General features: G+C 34.2%; 2 protein-coding genes across 2 annotated transcripts; one reads left to right on the top strand and one right to left on the bottom strand.

The window, feature by feature from the left end:
- The first annotated feature begins 15,193 nt into the window (after positions 1–15,193).
- LOC145000829 (vacuolar-processing enzyme-like) lies at positions 15,194–18,330 on the top strand. The gene is made up of 7 exons (XM_078960114.1): positions 15,194–15,459; positions 16,306–16,470; positions 16,613–16,769; positions 16,890–16,975; positions 17,065–17,264; positions 17,343–17,391; positions 17,466–18,330. Exons 1-7 carry the CDS (start codon positions 15,265–15,267, stop codon positions 18,063–18,065), a joined length of 1,452 nt encoding a protein of 483 aa, XP_078816240.1. The 5' UTR covers positions 15,194–15,264; the 3' UTR covers positions 18,066–18,330.
- LOC145000830 (protein neprosin-like) lies at positions 17,428–20,947 on the bottom strand. Its single transcript, XM_078960115.1, has 7 exons — positions 20,741–20,947; positions 20,440–20,526; positions 20,103–20,363; positions 19,542–19,703; positions 19,335–19,388; positions 18,975–19,121; positions 17,428–18,900 (listed from the first exon to the last, which is right to left on the bottom strand). Exons 1-7 carry the CDS (start codon positions 20,906–20,908, stop codon positions 18,520–18,522), a joined length of 1,260 nt encoding a protein of 419 aa, XP_078816241.1. The 5' UTR covers positions 20,909–20,947; the 3' UTR covers positions 17,428–18,519.
- Between the last annotated feature and the right edge of the window lie 199 nt (positions 20,948–21,146).

Here is a 21,146-nt window from a genome sequence, read left to right as displayed (position 1 = left end):
GGTAGCGGCTCAGACGTGCCTGCTCAGTGGACACGTGCTCAGGGCAGAACATCGCCCTCTCATGGAACATCCTCGTGATCGCAGTAACTGACTCAGTACCCTGCTTGAGGGTCAGAAACTCCTGTGCCAAATGCTCCCTCTCCACCTGGGGAACGTACTCATCCCGGAACATGGTAGTGAACCTCTCCCAGGTCACTGCCGAAAGCTCAGCAGGCGTAAAATGCGTCGTCACAAACTTCCACCAGTCCTTCGCTCCCAAGCGAAGCTGGTTCAGCGCGAACCGAACCTTCAGATGCTCAGGAGATGAGCAAGTGAAGAAGCACCCCTCCATATCAGATATCCACCTCATAGCTGCCACCGGATCCTGTGTACCATCAAACTCTGGTGGTTTGGTGTTGCTGACCGCAGCCACCTCCTCATGAATGATCTGTCGAATCTCCTCATCACTAGCTCCGGCATATGACGTGTCCTCACCATGATCAACCTCTGAAATACAACATGCGATAAATTAGAATTCACTCGAGCATTCTTACACTCGACAATCCACCCCTCCTTGATTCTTGGTATCCAAAGATTCTTATTTGGACTGTGCACTGCCCCGGTGCTTTCAGTATTACGGGCCCAATACTACTGTCCACACCGTCTCAGTACACACCCCAAATCTTCCTCTTCGGATCCCAATTCCCAAGTACTCTATCATGCGTAGACCACTCTCTAATAGATCTCTCATAAGCCCCTCGCTGCTACCTACTCACTCTCAGCATCTCATAGCAGCTCACCCCTCCCTAGGCTAAGGCATCACAAATCAGGCCACTCTAGTCCTATTAGCAATACATAGCCTACTCTAGCATGCAGATACATCATATCAATATCAATATCACATAATATAAAGGTATTTTGGGAATTCACCATTCCGGTGCTGATTGATCGTACACACGTTTCTGCCTGGAATTTGTTTCTTTTTCAAGAAAATCTTTTACTCTTAGAAAAGTTAGGTTTTCTTTTGAAAATATATTTCCAATTCCTCAGTTTGTGTTCAAATACTCCCGAAGGTGTACCCGAATCCCTCAAACCAAGGCTCTGATACCAAATTGTAACACCGTAAATTTCAAAACAAAATTTTCAATTTTCTTATAAAACATAATTCGATTAATATTCATCAAACAACCATATTAATTATCCAATATAGGTCAATACAAAATCCCAAGATCACAATGTAAAAACTCCGAGTGTGTGTGTACAGATCAAGCCGGCGCCTTCCCGCGGTCTTCACTAGTACCTGAAACAATAACATCAAACACTGTAAGCACAAAGCTTAGTGAGTTCCCCAAAATACCACATATAACACATATTAGCCACTCAAGGCTATAACTCTGTGGGTCCGTGCACCCAAACTCTGTGAACCCTCAGGTTCTAGCTCTGATAAACATGCACCACATAAATCACATAGAAATAATGCAGTATAACACATAACATACATAGCATACAAATACTCTATCACATAACTCTGGTTACCTACTCAAGGTAATAGTATAGTGAGAAGACTCACCTCGCGTATCTCGGTATCTCACGAATCCTGGAAATCCCTCGTGCTCGATCCTCCGAGCTCTAATCCTCCTATAACATTATATGTCTCTAATTAACACTTTATATCTCTAAGGTTGACTATCCCTAAGAAGTCAACACAGGTCAACTCTGGTCAACGGTCAACGGTCAACTTTGACCGGACTCGGCAAGTGCTACGGCGACTCAGCGAGTCTAGATGTTTTCATCAACCCTCTGAAATCCCCTTACTACACGTCGAGTATCCCCCCCCCCCTTACTCGACGAGTTTCACCTGAAAGAATCGCGGGGCCACCCCGACTCAACTCGCCGAGTCTCAAGAACAACTCGGCGAGTCCCAGTTTGACTCAGTCCACTCGTCATCCCTCTCCAACTCACCCTGACTCACTGAGTCTACCCATGACTCGCTTGGACCACTCCCTGAGCAATCCCCAGGCAATCTTCAAACTACTCGCCGAGTCTGATGAACAGACTCGGCGAGTCCATGCCATGCAACCACTCCAACTTGCTTCTAAGGTCAGATCTGCTTCCACAATCTATAGATCTGGCCTCCCTAGACTGATTCATCACGTAAAGCTCCTATCTTGGTGCCCATAACACACCCCATGGCTCATAAATGGAGTTTTGACCTAAGGCATGAGGATTCCAATCCAAAGCCTCCATTGATTCCCAAAAAGCTTGGATAAAGGGACACTCTGGACCTCTAAGGGTCCAGATCTATGGTTCAAACCTCATAAGGGACCAAGAGGACACTAGATCTTGCCATAAAAGGGTTCAACAAACCCTAAATCTAGATAAACAACAACAAGGAAGAAGATAACTCGAATTTATTACCACAATAGTGATGCTCTGGACTCCAAACCCACAGAAGTGGCTCCTCTTGCTTTCCCTTGGCTAGCTCTTCTCCTTCCTTGCAACAATGACACCTCCAAGATCAATAATGGCCTCCTACTTAGCTCCAAATGCTCACACTCGATTAGGGTTTCACTCAAGGGACTGGTGAGCACAACTGACGGCCATTATGCCCTTTAAATAGGTCTCAAACCTGAGAAATTAGGGTTTCATTACACAGCGCTAACTCGCCGAGTCCATATCCTGGACTCGCCGAGTCCAGGCGCGATCCCGCGTCCAGATCCGCGTCCCTACTCGGCGAGTCTGAGCTCCAACTCGCCGAGTCCCCTCTCAAATCACCAAAAATACAAATATACAAGATACCTGAAAAATCCGGCTGTTACAAAATCCTTCTGTCCAATTGGTTAACCAATAAAGATATAAGGAGTTGACCTTGGGATGAACTTGTATCCATGAACAGAAGATATATCAACAAAACAAAGACACCCAAATGTTTTGAGATGAAAAAGATCCGATTTTTTATTAAAGAGCATTTCATAAGGTGATTTGTTGTATAGAACTTTTTGTAGGCATCCAATTGATTAAATGCACCGCAGTTCGAACACATTCAGTCCAATAAGTACTACCCACTCCAGATTGAAAATATAAGGATCCACCAACCTCCAAAATGTGTCGATGCTTTCTTTCAACAGTTCCATCTTGTCGAGGGGTATATGTTGTCGAATTTTGATGTTGAATACTTTTTCTTGAAAAAATTGACCCCTTTGTTACTTGAACCAAGCTCTAGAGCATTATATGTTCTAATAATTTTCACTGTCTATTGATATTGCGTTTGAACGTAAGTGACAAAAAAATCGATGAGAGTAACAACATATCTTTTAGGAATTAACAAATATACCCACGTATGTCGACTAAAATCATCAACAATGGTGAGGAAAACTTATATCCATCTCGAGATAAAATTTCTTAAGGTCCATAAACGTCGACATGTATAAGTTTAAATGGATTTTTGGTAGTAGATATGCTCTTTGGAAAAGGATTTCCATGTTGTTTTGATTTGAAACAAATAGAACAAGAATCAAAAGATGAATAATGATTACAATCAACAAGAGACATATAATGAAGTTTTTGAACACATAAATGCCCTAATCTATTGTGCCACAACAGGTCATAGGAATGTTTATGCATTACATTAAAAGAATTAAGGTTCAATGTATTTATTACAAAAAAATATAAGAAAGATTGTTCTGAATGAAATGATGATCAAAGACATAAAGATCTCTAATCATCTAGCCAAAAGATGCAAGAGCAAATTTATCCCTTACTGAATGGTCATGCAACATACAATGTTCATCAGTAAAAAGAATAAATGTATGAACTTGAGAAGCAAGTTTAGGTACAGAAACATGGGTTTTACTTGAAAGAGGGAACATAAAGAAAATTATGAAGAGTGATAGTTTTGTGTAATTGAACATTACCAATGTAAGAAACAAAAGTATCATTCCCATTAGGAAGACCAAAAAAATGTGGTTGTGAAAGTTTTGATAATGAAGAGGAAAGAGATCGATTAGAGCAAATATGCTTAGTAGCACCAGAATCAACAATCCAAGAAACATGTTCATGTAATAGAGATCATGATTTGTAAACATTAGCAACAAAATGTTTAAAATCAAATAGAATACCTTCATCTTGCATAAATCCATTGACAATTGAAAGATTTGGCTGTGAATATGAACCAAGACCTGAAAGAGAATTGGTGTTCGGCAATTGGATCGGCTGATTGTATTAATCTTATGAAATAGGTGGAGAATCATTAGAAGCAACATTCTGAACTGTAGATTTAGCTTCATCTTTCTTGTTCTACATGAATTTGAAGTTCGAAGGAAATCCATTAAAGCAATAACATTGAGCCTTTATGTGCCCTGATTTCTTGCAATGATTACACGTGAGCAATTTTGCAAGAGGAATATGATGAGATTTGCATAGCAACTGCATCATTCGAGAGATATGAAGAAAGATTGATTCCTCGTTGATGTTCTTCTTGTATAATCAAAGAATAAGCAGTTAAAACAGAGGGTAAAGGATTCATCATCATAATTTAACCACGTATGATTTTGTATGATTCATCAAGTCCCATAAGTAATTGGATTAGGCGATGATCTTCAAAGAACTTGTGAATTGCAACAGAAGCACCGCAAGTACAACTAGGAATGGATTAAATCATAAGAATTTCATCACAAAGTTTTGTGAATTTAGTGAAATATGAAGAGAAATCATCAGGACCTTTAGATAGATAATACAATTGTTGTTGTGTTTGATAGATGAGAGCACCATCAGATTGTTCGAATCATTGATGTAATTCTTACCAAATCTTTTTTTTCGGTGGTAAAAAATAGAAGACTATCAGCGATGGTTTTTGAAATAGAGGTTAAGAGCCAAATGATAACCATTGAATTTGCATGAAACCAATTGAAATGTGTAGAAGAATTTGAGAGAGGTGGAACAATTGTTCCATCAACAAATTCGAGCTTGTTCTTTGCAGATAAGGAGATAACCATCGATTGCTTCCAAGAGTCGAAACCAACACGGGTGAAAACATTTGAAACAAGAATAGAATTTCGATTGTCTGGAGATCTGTTGAATAAAGGGATAGATACATTGATCGAAGAAGTAATTGATTCACTTGCTCAATAATTAGGCATGACGAACAAGGAAAATTAAAGAAAATTTATCAAGATTGGTGAATAGAATCATTACACATCTGATACTATGTTAGATTGTAATGAAATGAAGGATGAAAGTAAGAAATCTGTGAAATGAATTTCTCATTGTTGGAGAATATTCAATTACAAAGCTTATATACAGGTTACAAGATAAATAACTACTATAACAACTTTCTATAACAAAATTAAGTAAATTCCCTTATGGTTATGATCAACTAATAACATAAATAACAACTTTGTAAACTAACACTGGTGGCATTGTGGCAGATGTTTACATGGCACGTAAAGTTTCTAAGCTTGGGTGTAGGTTCATTTTCGTTAAACTATTAAAGATTAAATATCAGAAAGTTCTTTTAGAATATTTAAATAAGATATCCATTGGGAATTTTTCATCTTTATGCTACTTTAGCTAGGTTTGATAGGAATGATATAAACATGGTTAAACCATTTGGTATAGGTCCATTAGCAAAGAGAAAAAAAAAACTTCATTCCTTATCAAAGCGACCAACTTCGAATCACAATTTGTAAACCAAAAGATTTTAATTATTATATATGAAAAAAATAAGGATAATCACAAAAATGATTGTAAGGAACTTGAGTTTATTTTTTAAAAAACCAACTTTTGAGTTATCATTGTGTTCTAAGTTGATCATTTTAAATTTGTTTCGACTTTATATTACATCGATAAAAAGATTTTATGATATTATATATATATATATATATATATATATATATATATATATATATATATATATATATATATATATATATATATATATATAGAGAGAGAGAGAGAGAGAGAAAGAAAGAAAGAAAGAGAGAGAGGGGAAGGGTCATTGAAGTACTTATAGTTTTTCGAGAATCCGAGAACCGAACAATGACTGTTAGATCAAAATAATAAAAGGTTGAGATGATTTATGATAATTTAGTAAATAACTAAAGGAATAATACAAAGGCGTATCTGATTCAAATAAATCAAAGGGTATTTTAGGGATAACATAATTTACGTCCCTTAATCACTTTGAATCGTCAGTCTCTCTCTCACTCACTCCCTCTCTCTCTCTCAAATCCACCATCTGCCCCCTCCCCTAACAACCTTCTTCTATGACGCTTCTAAAATCAATATTCTTCTCCAAAATCGATGGTATTGAAGATCGGGACGTCGTCAGCGATGGTGAAGGACGTCAACGCTGATGTTTTTGGTCGTCAGATTCGTAACTAGATAGAGAGAATTACGGGCAGAGGATTCACATCTAGGAGAGAATATTGGCGAGTGTTTAAATGATAATGTTTCAAGCTCCGGTCATAATCTCATGGATGTTGTGATTTTCTCTAGACCTGTTTCACCTCTAAGAGTCAAGGTTGCTACAAGGATCAATATTGTTCAGTGAACACGCAACATGTTCATTCTTCTTCAATTCTCTTCTTCCGTTTCATATGTTTTTGTTCTTCATGCTTTATTCTCGTTACGTATGTTTTTTGTTCTTAATGCTTCGCTCTCGTTTTTGTTCTTCATGCTTCACTCTCATTTTTTATTAATCCTATCAGAATTTTTGCTACAATGTAATGTCTAGTTCCCGGTACACATTTAATTATAATTTATTCATTTTATAGAGCAACTCGACGATTTGGGAGCCCCAAACTCGTCGAGTAGAGATCAGAAGAGACGCGGGATTTTAAGTAACCTACTCGACTAGTTGAGAGCCCTCAAGTCGACGAGTAGGGTTGCCAAAATGAAACCCTAATTTCGGGGTTTTGCACCCTATTTAAGCATCCTAACCCCCACATGTTGGCCTCATTTCCAGCCTCCAAGTCCCAAGATTCAGAAACCCTAATGCATTTGTGAGCTTGTGAGCCATTTTTTGAGTGAAACTTTGTGTGTTTTGAAGCTTGTAAAGGAAGGAGAAGATTAAGGAAGCAAGAAGAACATAGTAGATCCAGAGACTCCATTTCATTCACATCATTTTCTGGTAAGCAAGTCTCAAACTTGCTTAGTAACTTCTTAGATCTCTTATTCATCATTATTATTGGGTTTTTGGTCCAAGAATCTTGATCTTTGGGATATGGACGTCCTAAGTGAGTAAACCATCGGATCTGGAATCATGGAGGGCTTTCATGGCATAAAGGTGCAAACTTTATGGCCATTGAAGCCCCATGCAAGCTATAGGATGTCATTTTGGCCTTTTAAGATTCAAAAGGACATACATGGAGAGAAAGGTGGAAGCTTTACGTGTTATTATGGTGTTTAGGGTCTAGATCTCAGTTTACATGCCTTGGTTTAGAGTATTGATGGCTTTAGGATCAAGATCTAGGTTCTAAAGAGTTAGGATTTGAGTTAAACCGGTTAAGTGAGGGTATTAACGGGTAAAGGTGGAAACTTTACCCATAAAAGTACATTATTAGTGTATATGAGAAGCATGAAGCTTAGATATGAATAGTAGGGGCTTAATCCATTAAGATGACCCAAACAGACTGAGGAACTCGTCGAGTCCATGGAAGAACTCAACGAGTTGAGTTGTTTTTTCCCGATTCTGAATAGGGAAGAACTCAACGAGTCTGAGGGGGGACTCGACGAGTTGACTCACTTTATCACGACTACGAGTAGCAAGGGAACTCGGCGAGTCAGGGGGATGACTCGACGAGTTGGATCGCGATTTCAGGGTTTCTGACTTATGGCACTCGGCAAGTTGATGGGTCAACTCAGCGAGTTGAGTCAAGCCAGAATGTTGAATTTGACCAGAGTGTTGACTATGATCAAAATGCTGACTTTAGCCAGGGGTAAAATGGTCATTTTATCCTAAGAAGGATTATTGGATTTTGACTAAGTGTTATTTTGATAATGATAGTCGGGAAGTCGTTAGAGTAGCCGTTAAAGATTCCTCACCGCAAGATTTCACAGTCAGCTTTGCGAGGTGAGTTTTCCTCCAATAGGAACGGGTTGAAGGCACCAATGTCGGTCCGTTTATGTATGTTAGTACATACTGGACTAAGATTCGATGTCGGGTTGTGCCCGATGTAGGTTTTTATGTTTCTAGACTTCGATCCGATGTCGTGGCAAGCCTGAGGAATGTTTGTATGCTTGATGTCTTTGTGATTCTTGCATGTTCCTGTTAGAATGTTTCCAGACTTCGGTCCGATGTCGGGGCAATCCCGAGGAATGTTTATATGTATGCTAGATGTTTATGTTTATATGTATGCTAGATGTTTATGTTTATATGTATTTGTTGATATGCTTATGTATACCGAGCTTTGCTCGATGTCGGGTGGGGCCCGATGCCGAATTTCGGTCCGATGCCTGGCGGAGCCTCGATGCCGGACTATGGTTCAATGTCGGGCGGGGCCTGATTTAGTGGGCTAGGCCCAAGTTATGTTTATGTGATTATGTGATATGTGTATGGTATGTGATAGATTAGGGAGACCCACTAAGCTTCATGCTTACAGTTTTCAGTTTTGGTTTCAGGTACTTCCGCTAGTAAAGGGAAGAGCTCGGGATGACTGCATTGCACATACCATAACTTTTAACCTGGTATGATTGACTCTGATATTTGGACATGTGATTTTGATATAGTGTTTTGATATGATGTTTTGAGATATTATCACTTACACTTTTTATGAGATGATTTGGCTTACTATGGTTTTATTTATAAATTGAAAATGATTTTTTTGGTTTGTATTTTTGGGATGTTTCATACAAAATGTTATTTCCTTAATTTTCCCAAATTAACAAGTTTTTTACAATCACTCGAAGCTTTCTGTACTTATTATAATCTTAAATTGAAATTCTCCATTTAGTTTAATACTTTTGCAAACTTTGATATATTTAGTTTAATACTTTTGTTGGTTGTTTCCGAATATTTCAATATAACCTTTGCTTTGCTTTTAAATTTGAAATATAGTCCTCTAGTAAGATTTGTTTGAGCTCTAACATACTCCCATTACATCCACCCATTTCTTTTGAATTTGTATGAATTCATCTACTTTTGATTTGATGAGTTTGATGTTTTCATTTACAGTATTGTTATGAGGCCCACAAAACTTCCTTCTCAATCTGATGATATGTTTAAAATCCTTACTGCAACTATGAGTTTGGTGCTAATTGTTAACTTTATTGATCCGAAGATAAGTCACATACCATTTACCACTCTTGTAATCACCTTTTTTGTGTATTGATATAAAAGTGTTGATCTCACTTTCATGGTAGTGTTTGGTGTTTAAAAGTTGGATTTCTTTGGAAGGATATTGACTGATGGGTGACTAAGTGTTGGGTGAAGTGTAACTTCTTTGAAAATCTTACTATGAAAGCTAATGTTCAGGTATATGCATATGATGCATTTTTCTGAATATTAAATTTTTAAAAGTATGTTGTTGATTCAGTTTGGTATTGTTTCATCTTAAAAACAAACCTCACATCATACTTTCAAACACACTTTAGTGTCCTTTATTTTTTTATGCTAATATCCATTATTTATGTTCAATCATTTTTCTTGATGCAAGGTAGTAATTAAATGACACAATAACAACTAGGAAATGGTTTCCTCTTATGAGTTAATTATATCCAGGTAAAAGATCTCTCACATATTATAATGCATATATTAATTTATATTTACAAATAATATATACTACGAGTATATTCACATGTGAATATTTCGTGGTATTTTCACATTTGAATATTATCATTGTTAGGTGCATTTCATGCATTCATTTTGCAGTTTTAGTTCATAAAAGTGCCTTGCATTTAGGTTTAAACTCATGCATTTTGCATATTTTTCGGGATTTTTCATGATGCAATTCCATTCACACACTTTTATGATATTTCAGGGACTTTTGAAGGTTGGATCTTGATGGAAGAAGTTAAAAAGAGTTGGAGACAAAGTTTCAGAAGTTTTGGAGCATTGAAGAAGAGAGAGAATGAAGAAATAAAGAATTTGACTTCATAGGAGTTTACACGGCCGTGTAAATGATAGCTTATAATTTACACGGGCCGTATAAACGTATATACAAGGGCATTCTACTTCGAAGACCTTGAAGAATTAAGCATTCTACTTTTCTTGTTTACACGACCGTGTAAATGGCACCCTTTAATTTACACGGGCTGTGTAAATGTCTCGACAGTTTTTAAAGTAGTTTTATTCATAATTCATACAGTCAGTTTGGTGGGCAGTTAGATCGGATTTTGGGCAGAGAGAAGACGATTTTCAGAACTTTTGGAAGTAGATTAACACTTGGAACCACTTTAATTTCCTTTTTGTAAGTCGATTTGAAGTTTAAACTTGTTTGATTTGTAGTTCAACCTAGACATGTGTGGTTGATTTCATTATCATTTCCGAATCTGAATTCTTAAGTATGTGTTGTTAGGTTGTAACTTGAATTTGACTTGTGTTTAACATCTAGTAATCTTTGATTTGGTTGGTTCTCTTTTTCACTTGATCAATGAATTAGGGTTCTAGTCAATCTAGTTAATCAAATTATGAAATTCGTATATGTTTTATGATTTGATGTTAGTAACACACACTTACTTGGTTGTAATTAGATCAAAATTAGTGCAATCAAAGATTAAATGTTTATATTCCCAAGCTTAAGAGGAATGCTAAACATTGTTGGTAATTAGTGCAAGAACTTAATGTCATTTAATGATTTGATGCAAAAGCTTATTTGAATTGAATCAATTAAATGAAGTTTTATTTGAAGAACTTGTTTTGAATAAAATACTTTTGCCAACTTGGATATTAGAATTTCTTAATATCTAACTTACCAACCTAGATTGAACATGAGTTATAATCATATTACATCTTTCAACATAATACATGTATAAGAGTGAGAATCGGAAATGTACTTCTTTTACTGCGTTTTATTATCAATCTTGTTTTATTTATGAAGTTTAATTCAAGCTCAAACACAATCCCCCATTTTAATATTATTTGTATATTGTGTGAAAATATGGCAAGATAAGAAGTCATGTATTCCTGTGGACCGACCCTGCTTACTCTATATTATCTTTAGTATATGAAATAGCAGTGATTTGAGCTTTATTAATATTATTTTATCCCATTATTTGTTGGTTTGACAACCAAACAATCATCAAAAGGAAATAATATAATGGAAATTTCTGAATTGGCTGCATTCACCAGTAAGTAATTATGTAAAAAGAATAGCATATTAATCATAAGTGTGTGTTGATTCACATGTAAATCACAAGTGAATTGCATATGAATTATATGTAATTCGCATATAAATCACATGTAATTCAAATGTAAATCACATATGAATTACGTCTAAATACACATGCATTTTGTGTGAGTGTTCTTCGTTTTTTTTTTTCTTATGAAATTCACATTTGAATCTTAAAAGATACAATCACATGTGAATATCATATTTTATAATCACATGTGAATCATACATGATATAATCACATGTGAATCTTAATTGATATATACATATGTATTTTTGTGAGTGTTCTTGCATTAATCATTTTTTTTATTTTCTTATAGATTTGGAAGAATTTGTGGAAAATATTTAAGAGGTGAAAATTGATAAATTAAAGAAAATATGAAAATCTTGACACGAACACATAAAAACGCTTTGAAATTTTATAGCATTTTTTATATTTTATATTTTATTTTATATCGAGAAAATACTTGTACTATTGTGTTTATATATTAATAAATAAAAATGAGTTTTTTTATATATAATTTACTTATGAATATTATAATATAAGAAATATACATATAGGCACTTAAAACGTTGATTTTTTGGGTTAAAAAAATTATAGTTTTTTTTATTTTATTTTAATATTTTTAGTTTTTTTTTTTAGTTTATTGTTTTTTTAAAATATACTTTCTAAAAAAACTGCAATTTTTTTAAATTCATGTTTTCTAAAAAAACTAAAAATCTATATTTTTTAAAAAACAAATCAAAAAATTTGATTTATTTGATTAACTTTTAGACCTTTTTAGTAGTATTTGCAATAACATAAAAAAATAAACATTAAATAAGATTGGTAAAATAACGAGTCATTAATGAGTTAACTTTTATGTAACGCTCCATCTTTAGTATCTGATTCTAAAAAATTATGAGTTCTCAGCAGATCTCATACATATATATATATATATATATATATATATATATATATATATATATATATATATATATATTTCACACATTATTTTGAAAATAATAAAACATGTTTGAAATCTGAAGAACAACCCAAAATTTTGAAAAAATAATGAAATTAAACATTTTGAATTTAAGGAATAAAATATTTTTAAAAAATATTTAATATAAATGAAAAAAAACATTTATTAATTTCGAATTTGAATATTACTAACTTATATTACCATTTACCTGTATACATTTTATAATAATATGATATTTTTATGGTATCTTAATAAAATACCTTCGGTCTCCAATAATTACTCCTATAATAATTTTTTGGAAAACTAAATAATATATTAAAATATCTTACCGGTAAGCGGTAGCATGGGGAGAAGTTAAAATGTACAAGAAACCCACTTCAAATGGGCCCCGCGACGCCATTTTAATACCCTCTTATTCAATTAGCGGACCTCAATTACCCACAACTCTACATCATCACAAAAGATATTTAATGGCCCTACATGTTACACATCACCCCCTTCGTCTCTCAATTATGACAACTTTGTGGTGTTTTATTTTATGACAACTTTATATGGAGTTGTTTGATGTTATTATTCATACATATTAGTTTGTATTTGATATTTCATATTTAAATTGTTTTCTATTTATTATTTATTTATATGCAATGTTTAAAAATCAGATGAATCCGTTTGGTGGCTAGCTTCGGTTCGATCGGTTCAATCTAGCTTTTTTTTTTTTTTTTTTGAAATTATCAACAATCAATCTTCTACTATGAAAAAGGATAATAACAATTGTTTTAGTTATCATCGTACAATGAATGAGAAGGCAAACGGACAACAAGTTGTGCCGCTAAACCCTTTTGTATGGCTATGCATGATCCGGTGTAGGCTACTAAGAAGCTCCATCGCATCTGGCGCAAGGAAACCAAACGTATCAAATGCAAATGGTATGAACGCGTATTGATTTTCCATGCACGGTTTTCTCATGTTTGGTGACCTTGCAAGTAGCAACTTTTAATGCAGTTTGTCCCGCCGTGAAACCCCCGGCCCTCAAACTTACGAGAGGGGATACCCCTGTAAGGTCCACACATGCGTGTTTCCCTCCAACCCATCCAAAAATCAAAACGTCAGCCGGTCTAAGGGTTGACATTCCTTTTATCGGGTCAGTCAGGAAATTCACAGGAGCCTCTTTCTTGGCGGAAACTCCGGCACGCTTACATATGTCGACCAAAACATCCCTAACCATATCATGTCTGTATTTGAACCTCGGGAGTTCTTTGCAATGAACTGCATGCTCGCCGAAAGAGTCCAAACATGCATTGCAGCACACCGGACATACCCCATCGGCTGGGAATATTTAAATCATGAGTCGATATCTGAGAATGGTACGATATTCCACCGGAGACACATATTGGTCAAGTCCATCTATAGGGATAGCTAGAAGAAAATCTAGCTTTCATAATTTTTATATATTTTTTAACCTTTTACATACATACATATATGCATACATATATAGCAGTGGTGTGCATTGATTTCGAGTTATATACATTTTGGTTAACCTGATCGATTAAGTTATGCAATTTTTTTGGAAATAAGTTGTTTTTAATGGGCTAAATGAAATTTAATTGTCCAAGTCTAATAAAACGGTTTACATAGATTTTATCACACCGGTTCAACCCATTTTTTTTTAAAACTGTCCGGTTTAATATCGTATAAAAATTGGTATAAAACTTATTGTTGTTGAACCGCTCTCATCCTCGATTTTTGGTCCGACCGGTTCAACGACCAATTTAAATTCGGTTTTAAAACATTGCTTATAGGTTAAATTTAATTAATATCTATTTACCTGATAAGTAATTTATCAATCATTTTCCCATTATTTCTATTGTTATCGACATCATTTTTAACATCTTCTACAATAATAATAATAATAAACACGTTCAAACATTTACAGTTGAGCATAAAACAAACAACTTTAATGATTGTATATTTAGACTTTACCACTATCTACTTTAGTAAGAAACTATCCTTTAATCTTTTTCTATAACAGTTAAGTTACTTAACATATTTTTTTTTATAAAACCTAATATAATTTGTTGTTTCTTTTTTACATATGTTTTTAATTAAAAAGCATTTTAAATATATAATTATAAGTTAAAGACTGTCGTTAAATAATATGTGAGATCAAATATTATATTATTAAAGCAAAAAAAAGGAAATAAAAAAAAAAAAGAGTTTCTTTTCTCTTTTGAGTTTTGATGTAAAGTGGGTCTTGGGAATATTCTTGGTACGTTGGTAGGTTGTCCCCCATGCTTTACAAATTTCAATTCAACAATACGAGGGACTAAATTGTCACAATACGAAAGTCGAAACCCTCCGAAGCAAATTTGAAATATAAAACAAAAAACAAGAGTAAATTACACGAATGGTCCTTATGGTTTAGGGTAATTTACACGTTTGGTCCTTAAATTATTTTTTTAACTCGGAAGGTCCTTATTATTTGTTTTTGTTACGCGCTTGGTCCCTGTCTCACCTAAAAAGACTATTTTGCCCATGATTTTTTTAAATTTATTTAAATAAACACACCCCCAACTCCACCCTTCACTTTACCTTACCTACTCCACCATTTTTTCATATTTAAATAACACTCGTTTTAGGTAAGATAGAGACCAAACACATAACAAAAACAAATAGTATGGACCAAGTCTGTAACAAAAATAAATAGTAGGGACTTTTCGAATTAAAAAAATAAGTTAGAGACCAAACGCGCAAATTACCCTAAACCATAGGGACCATTCGTGTAATTTACTCTAGAAACAAATAGAGAAATCGTATAGTATGCATTGAGTGGTTGTAACTTGTACGTGTAGCCGCCACACTAAATCCGAAATGAGAGCTCCGATTGGGTACAGTAGTATCCATACGTCTATATAATACACCCTCAGCCTCAACACCTGAAGAACATTGCTAATTAACAATCCTTTCAGAGAATATTCTCTTCGTCGACGATCAAAATGAGTCGTTACGTCATCTGTTTACTTGCTTTCTCGATCATCGCAGTAGTCCATGGCCGTGAATTGGCTGATGATCTTCTCAGGTTGCCTTCGGAAAAGCTTGATTTCTTCGACGCTGGAAAGGACGACTCCGTTGGTACCAGATGGGCCGTCTTGCTTGCCGGATCTAATGGTTACTGGAACTACAGGCATCAGGTAATCGCAGTAAACAGGATATTAAATGCTTGAATTTTGCATTTTTAGTTTTTCCTTGATAGGTTACGAATTACGATCAGTTTGTCGTCATCGTTACTCTACCTGTTCCAGAAGAGCCACAAACTTTAATTCAAATTTAATCAGAAAATTTTCTAATTATATCTAACATAAGGATGATGATTGTGTTAGATTTGTTACTTAATCCATATAGATATCAATTTTTTCCTTGGGGAGCATAAAGCATTCAATTCGACTTAGAAAAGTAACGTGTTAAAGGAATATTCAGTCAAAATTTTGTCTGGGGTCAGCAGGAACTATGCTTGAGCAAGGTTAGGGGATTCGTAATGATTGATTTTTAACAAGTTATTTACTGCTTACTTTTGTCCGATTATGTATTTTGTTTGATTGAACATTTGAAAAGTTTTTGTGGATTCTGGTAAGTAATTATTTGAACTCTGTCTCTATGCTAGCAAGTTGCTTGTCTTTATATAAATTTAAACATGTTTTGATTATGGAACCTTTTAGGAGTTATGGAAGCTATACAAAAAAAACAAATTTCCAGATAAAAATCATCAAATCTTGAGATCCATTTGCTCATTTAATCCAAGGAATAAAAACCTCCTTATTTTGCTTTCAACAAGCTTCTTATTGTGTGAAGTCAACTTCTATACAAGATCAACTAAATATATCTAAAACTTTTATGTGGTTCAAGAAAGTTAGTTTGTTACAGTATGCAATAGGATGACCTCATTGAAGCTTTCACTTTTCTATATTTTTCCTTGAGAAATTACAAGTCTCACTTGTCTACATATTTTAATCTTTTCTATTTATGTTAAACGACTCCAGGCAGATGTATGTCATGCATATCAAATCTTGAGAAATGGTGGCGTGAAGGAAGAAAACATTGTTGTTTTCATGTATGATGACATTGCATATAATAGAGAGAATCCCAGACAAGGTGTCATAATCAACAGCCCAGATGGTGATGATGTATATCATGGAGTACCCAAGGTTTGTTTTTTTATCATCATCCATTCACTATATCATATATATATATATATATATATATATATATATATATATATATATATATATATATATATATATATATATTATGAGATCATAATATAACTGAAAAACTAAAATGAAACAGGATTACACTGGGAAAGATGTGAATGTTGACAACTTTTTTGCTGTTCTACTCGGTGATAAATCCAAAGTCAAAGGTGGAAGTGGAAAGGTTGTAGATAGCGGTCCAAATGATCGCATTTTTGTTTACTACACTGATCATGGTGGTCCTGGTGTTCTTGGTAAGTTACTATTTTACCCTTACATTTTAACAACCAACTTGTAACATGAGAGGATAAAAGAAGGGCAAAAAGGTAAATGGTTGGTGTCTTAAAATTAAATTATTTTGTATTCTTTCTCAGGGATGCCAACAAATCCTTACATGTATGCAAATGATCTTAATGAGGTCTTGAAACAAAAGCATGCTTCTGGAACATACAAAAGCTTGGTAATTTTTAAAAAATTTTGTTTTCATATTATGTATAATAATATAATACTTTTGATAGATATTAATCCTGATTTTTTAAAAATGTTCAGGTGTTTTACCTTGAAGCTTGTGAGGCTGGAAGTATATTCGAGGGTCTTCTTCCACAAGGTTTAAATATCTATGCAACCACAGCCTCTGGTCCTGATGAAAGCAGCTGGGGTACCTACTGTCCTGGGGAGTACCCTAGCCCACCTCTAGAGTATGACACGTGTCTTGGTGACTTGTACAGTGTTGCCTGGATGGAAGATTGGTATGTTTTTGAAATTTACAATTATACCCTTTTTACTAAAAGAAAACTAATTCTTTCTATCTCTCTTGTTGCTTACAGTGATGTACACAATCTGCGAACAGAAACTATCAGACAGCAATATAAATTGGTAAAGTTATTTACTAATTTATACACTTTGGTGAAGTTTTTTTAACTTAATTCATTTTTATTTATTTATTTTAGGTTAAAGAAAGAACATCAAGTGACAACTCTTATTATGGATCCCATGTGATGCAATATGGTGACATACCACTTAGCAAAGATAACCTCTACTTATATATGGGCACCAATCCAGCAAATGAAAACTTCACTTTTACTGAAGAAAACTCGATATATAAATCACCTAAATCTGTCAACCAGCGTGATGCTGATCTTTTACATTTCTGGCATAAGTTCCGGAAGGCTCCGGAAGGTTCCGAAAGGAAAATGGAAGCTCAGAGAAAGTTCTCTGAAGCCATGTCACACAGAATACACTTAGACACCAGTGTACAACTCATCGCCAAGGTTTTGTTTGGACTAGAAAAGGGTCCTCAGGTGTTGAACACCATCCGATCTTCCGGAACACCTCTAGTTGATGACTGGACCTGCCTTAAAACATTCGTAAGGACATTTGAGACGCATTGTGGGTCCCTATCACAGTATGGAATGAAACACATGAGGTCATTTGCTAATTTATGTAACGCTGGAATCACAAATCAACAGATGCTTGATGCATCATCACAAGTATGCACTACATTCCCATCAAACCCTTGGAGTTCACTAACCAACGGTTTTACTGCATAAGGTGGTTGATTTTATAAAGAAAACAAAAGGGGGTGGGCTTTTAATCTCTTATGATTATGTTTGTTGAAATATATATATGGTATATTAGTGGTATTAACAATATATATAGATATAGCTTCTTTGTATATAGAGATCGAAGCTTCTCATTATAATTAATTAGGTCCACCACCACGAAAAGTTGTTATATGTTGTATGTTTATGTATGTAATGGTGTAATCTTTGATATGCAAATCATGTATGCATGGTCTACATGATGTTGGAAAAAGTTTAATTGCTCAAATATTGTATGCTATTAATTGAATTTGAATGTGTGGAAGTACAATGCTATATAATAAGGAAAAAAAATAGAAAGTACACTGCTACATGAACACAATTTTTGAATCGTTCAGCACTTAGTGGGTTTGATACAATCTCAAATGGTTCAGTTTTATCAAACAGTCTGTGATTGTAACAGTTATGGGCACCATGGGCTTCTACCAGGGCCACCATAATAAAATATAGGATCATCAACATAATCAACTTCATATAAAATATCATAACAACGATATTCATCAACAATGGTGTCGGACCATTCGGGTATCATCAAAGGTTCTGAGTTTTGTTCGACCCGCATACGTTTCATGGTCCCACAGTTCTCAAAGATTGGTGAAGGAGTGTAACCGTTGCCCATTTGTGTGGCTGTGTGCGGGTGAGTCTTGACCCTGGTGCTATACACCTCGCCACCCCACTTCACCATGAGCCCATGGTGCTTTAAAAACACAAACAACTCACCGGGCCAATACCCTATGTTGATTGACTCGCCATAGTTAACCCACCAATTGTTTGTTTTTGGATCCTATTTGTTGACAAAAAAATCAGTGATTTGGAATATTACCTTTATAAAATTGCTAAAAGGAATAGTGTGGAGACCTTGTAAATGTAAACCGTGATTTGGTAGGGAAGGCCCTTGGAGTTAGAGATAGGATAAATGGCTGCGCCAAGAGCTACTTCGTGGCTCACTTGAACGAATCCTGGACACGTCATGTCAAAACAACCTGTTTTAATTGATCCATCGGCCTGTTAAACTTTAAAAATAAGTGATATTGTATATATTCAAAAATCAAAATTTCCTCTTGTAAAAGAAAAGCAAACAAATATATAAATTGGTCTATGTAGATGAATCGTTACATGACTATATGGTATATGCACATTATCATGCACAAATAAACTATTAATTACGAATTTCACAAAAATAAATATATATGATGAAAAAAAAAAAAAAAAACTTACTGTCCAATAGACATATAAGCGAGTTTCGTGATCACCATAAACACTTGGATTCACCTGAAAAGAATATAAGGATTTTGTAAACATAACTATTTCAAAATCATCAAAAAAAAAAAAAAAAAAGCTTATATTATTTTAGATATTTAATGAAATAACGAAAATAACACTTAACAAGTTCTAAAATAAACAAAAGAAAAAAAAAAATCTTACAGCCCATCCGGTTTCAACAATTTCAAAATCATCGACATCACCATTTTGAATAAGAACATGAGAAGTACTATACTCATCTTCCTTCTCAACGTAAGGAATCCACACTTTGATATCGGTTTTGGCCCCTGAGTAACTGTATCCCTGTGTGAGTACAAGTGCCACCTAATCATATAAAAAAAACATATATGATTTCAAAAAAAAGTTCTCTTTTATAACAACAAAAATGTTTGAAATGAAATATAATTTTATGAAAAGCATCTTATAAAGTTAAATCCAAGACCTAAACGACAACACAAAAATTTCAGTAAAATATATTTTTGGTCTCAAAGTATAGTTGTGTGTTTTTAACTGTGGTCTCAAAAGGAATTAGTTGCAATTTTAGTCTTTATATAAGATTTATGTAACGCTTTTTTATCCCTTTTTCTAGTTTAAATGACTATATTTTTACCAAAATTGTAAAATTTAGCTATATACAAAGATCAAAATATAATTTACTCAAGAAACTTAAATATCATATAGCAAAGACAACCAATAGAATTTAGTTGAAGTTGGAATACAAACCGAATGATTTGCCAAAGAGTTCCTTGGGTCCTTCAATATCGTTGTTTGATTCTTCGATTCATTAGGTCTCTTTCTCCCATAACCATGGACATTGAGAAAACGCTTATGAACTCTACGAATTGGAATTGTTCCTTTTGGACAACTTCCACTTTTTTGCCAAAGTTGTGATGTTATTATCATCCCATTGTCTTCCTTTTTCATATCTTTAAATGTTTTTTTCATCATACTTTTCTCAATATTTAAATCGTTTGTCGGTGTCATCTAGCAAAATACCACGCATGTTTTGGTTATTTTGTTTCTAATTTCGTCTCAACATGCAAAAAGGTAGAAAAAAAACCTGGATTGTATGATTCTTTAAAGCTGGATGTTTAAAAGCCGGTTGCTTGTAGATATCAACACAGTCAATTATGTCCCCGTCTTCACTCTACATTTTCACATTGTGTATGTCAACTATGTAAGTTCAAAATGATACAAATACAAACTCAATTTAGATCTTTTAGCCATGCAACAATGTAAACATATCGTATTTGGATTTTTTAAAATAAACATATGGCATTTAGATTTTTTTTATTAAAAGTAATTTGTATCAGTTTTAAGAATAACAAAAGATTGTTCTAAAAGGACTATACATAGCTTACCAAAATGCTTTTGACACCTTGCTTTTTGGAAAATGTTGTTTTTCTTGTCGTAGTAGTATTGAAAAGGTTGCTTTTTGGAATAGAGTCCCCCTCCACTCCATCACAAGTTATAGAACAAGAAAGATATATTATCCCAAATGACAAAATTACCCACAATTTCATATCCATCTATTTTCTAGTGAAGATATGAGAGAATGGGGGATTTTTTGGAACACAAAAGAGTGAAGTATGATTTGAAGATACTTAAAGAGGCTAAACTTTAAAGTAGTGTTATACGTAGTTATGCATGATTCACCTTCTATATCATCCAATTCACATTCTCTTTTTCAATTTGAAAATAATCAAGAGTACCGACTATAATGCAATAAAAATTACCAACATTATCAGTTAAGCAGATGAAAATATT

This window comes from Lactuca saligna, chromosome 6, assembly GCF_052625555.1.
Source record: "Lactuca saligna cultivar CGN05327 chromosome 6, ASM5262555v1, whole genome shotgun sequence".
Lineage (NCBI taxonomy): Eukaryota > Viridiplantae > Streptophyta > Magnoliopsida > Asterales > Asteraceae > Lactuca > Lactuca saligna.
The sequence above is the reverse complement of the archived record's forward strand: the minus strand, read 5'-3'. Positions and strand labels throughout refer to the sequence as shown.

What these genes read in the sequence shown, in the direction of transcription:
- LOC145000829 (XM_078960114.1), top strand. Translation starts at nt 15,265, where the DNA reads ATGAGTCGTTACGTCATCTGTTTACTTGCTTTCTCGATCATCGCAGTA. An exon ending in TGGTGGTCCTGGTGTTCTTG is followed by an intron (nt 16,770 to 16,889) that starts GTAAGTTACTAT and finishes ATTCTTTCTCAG; the next exon opens with GGATGCCAACAAATCCTTAC. An exon ending in TCAGACAGCAATATAAATTG is followed by an intron (nt 17,392 to 17,465) that starts GTAAAGTTATTT and finishes TATTTATTTTAG; the next exon opens with GTTAAAGAAAGAACATCAAG.
- LOC145000830 (XM_078960115.1), bottom strand. Translation starts at nt 20,908, where the DNA reads ATGGATATGAAATTGTGGGTAATTTTGTCATTTGGGATAATATATCTT. An exon ending in TAAAGAATCATACAATCCAG is followed by an intron (nt 20,364 to 20,439) that starts GTTTTTTTTCTA and finishes GTATTTTGCTAG; the next exon opens with ATGACACCGACAAACGATTT. An exon ending in TTGTTGAAACCGGATGGGCT is followed by an intron (nt 19,389 to 19,541) that starts GTAAGATTTTTT and finishes TATTCTTTTCAG; the next exon opens with GTGAATCCAAGTGTTTATGG.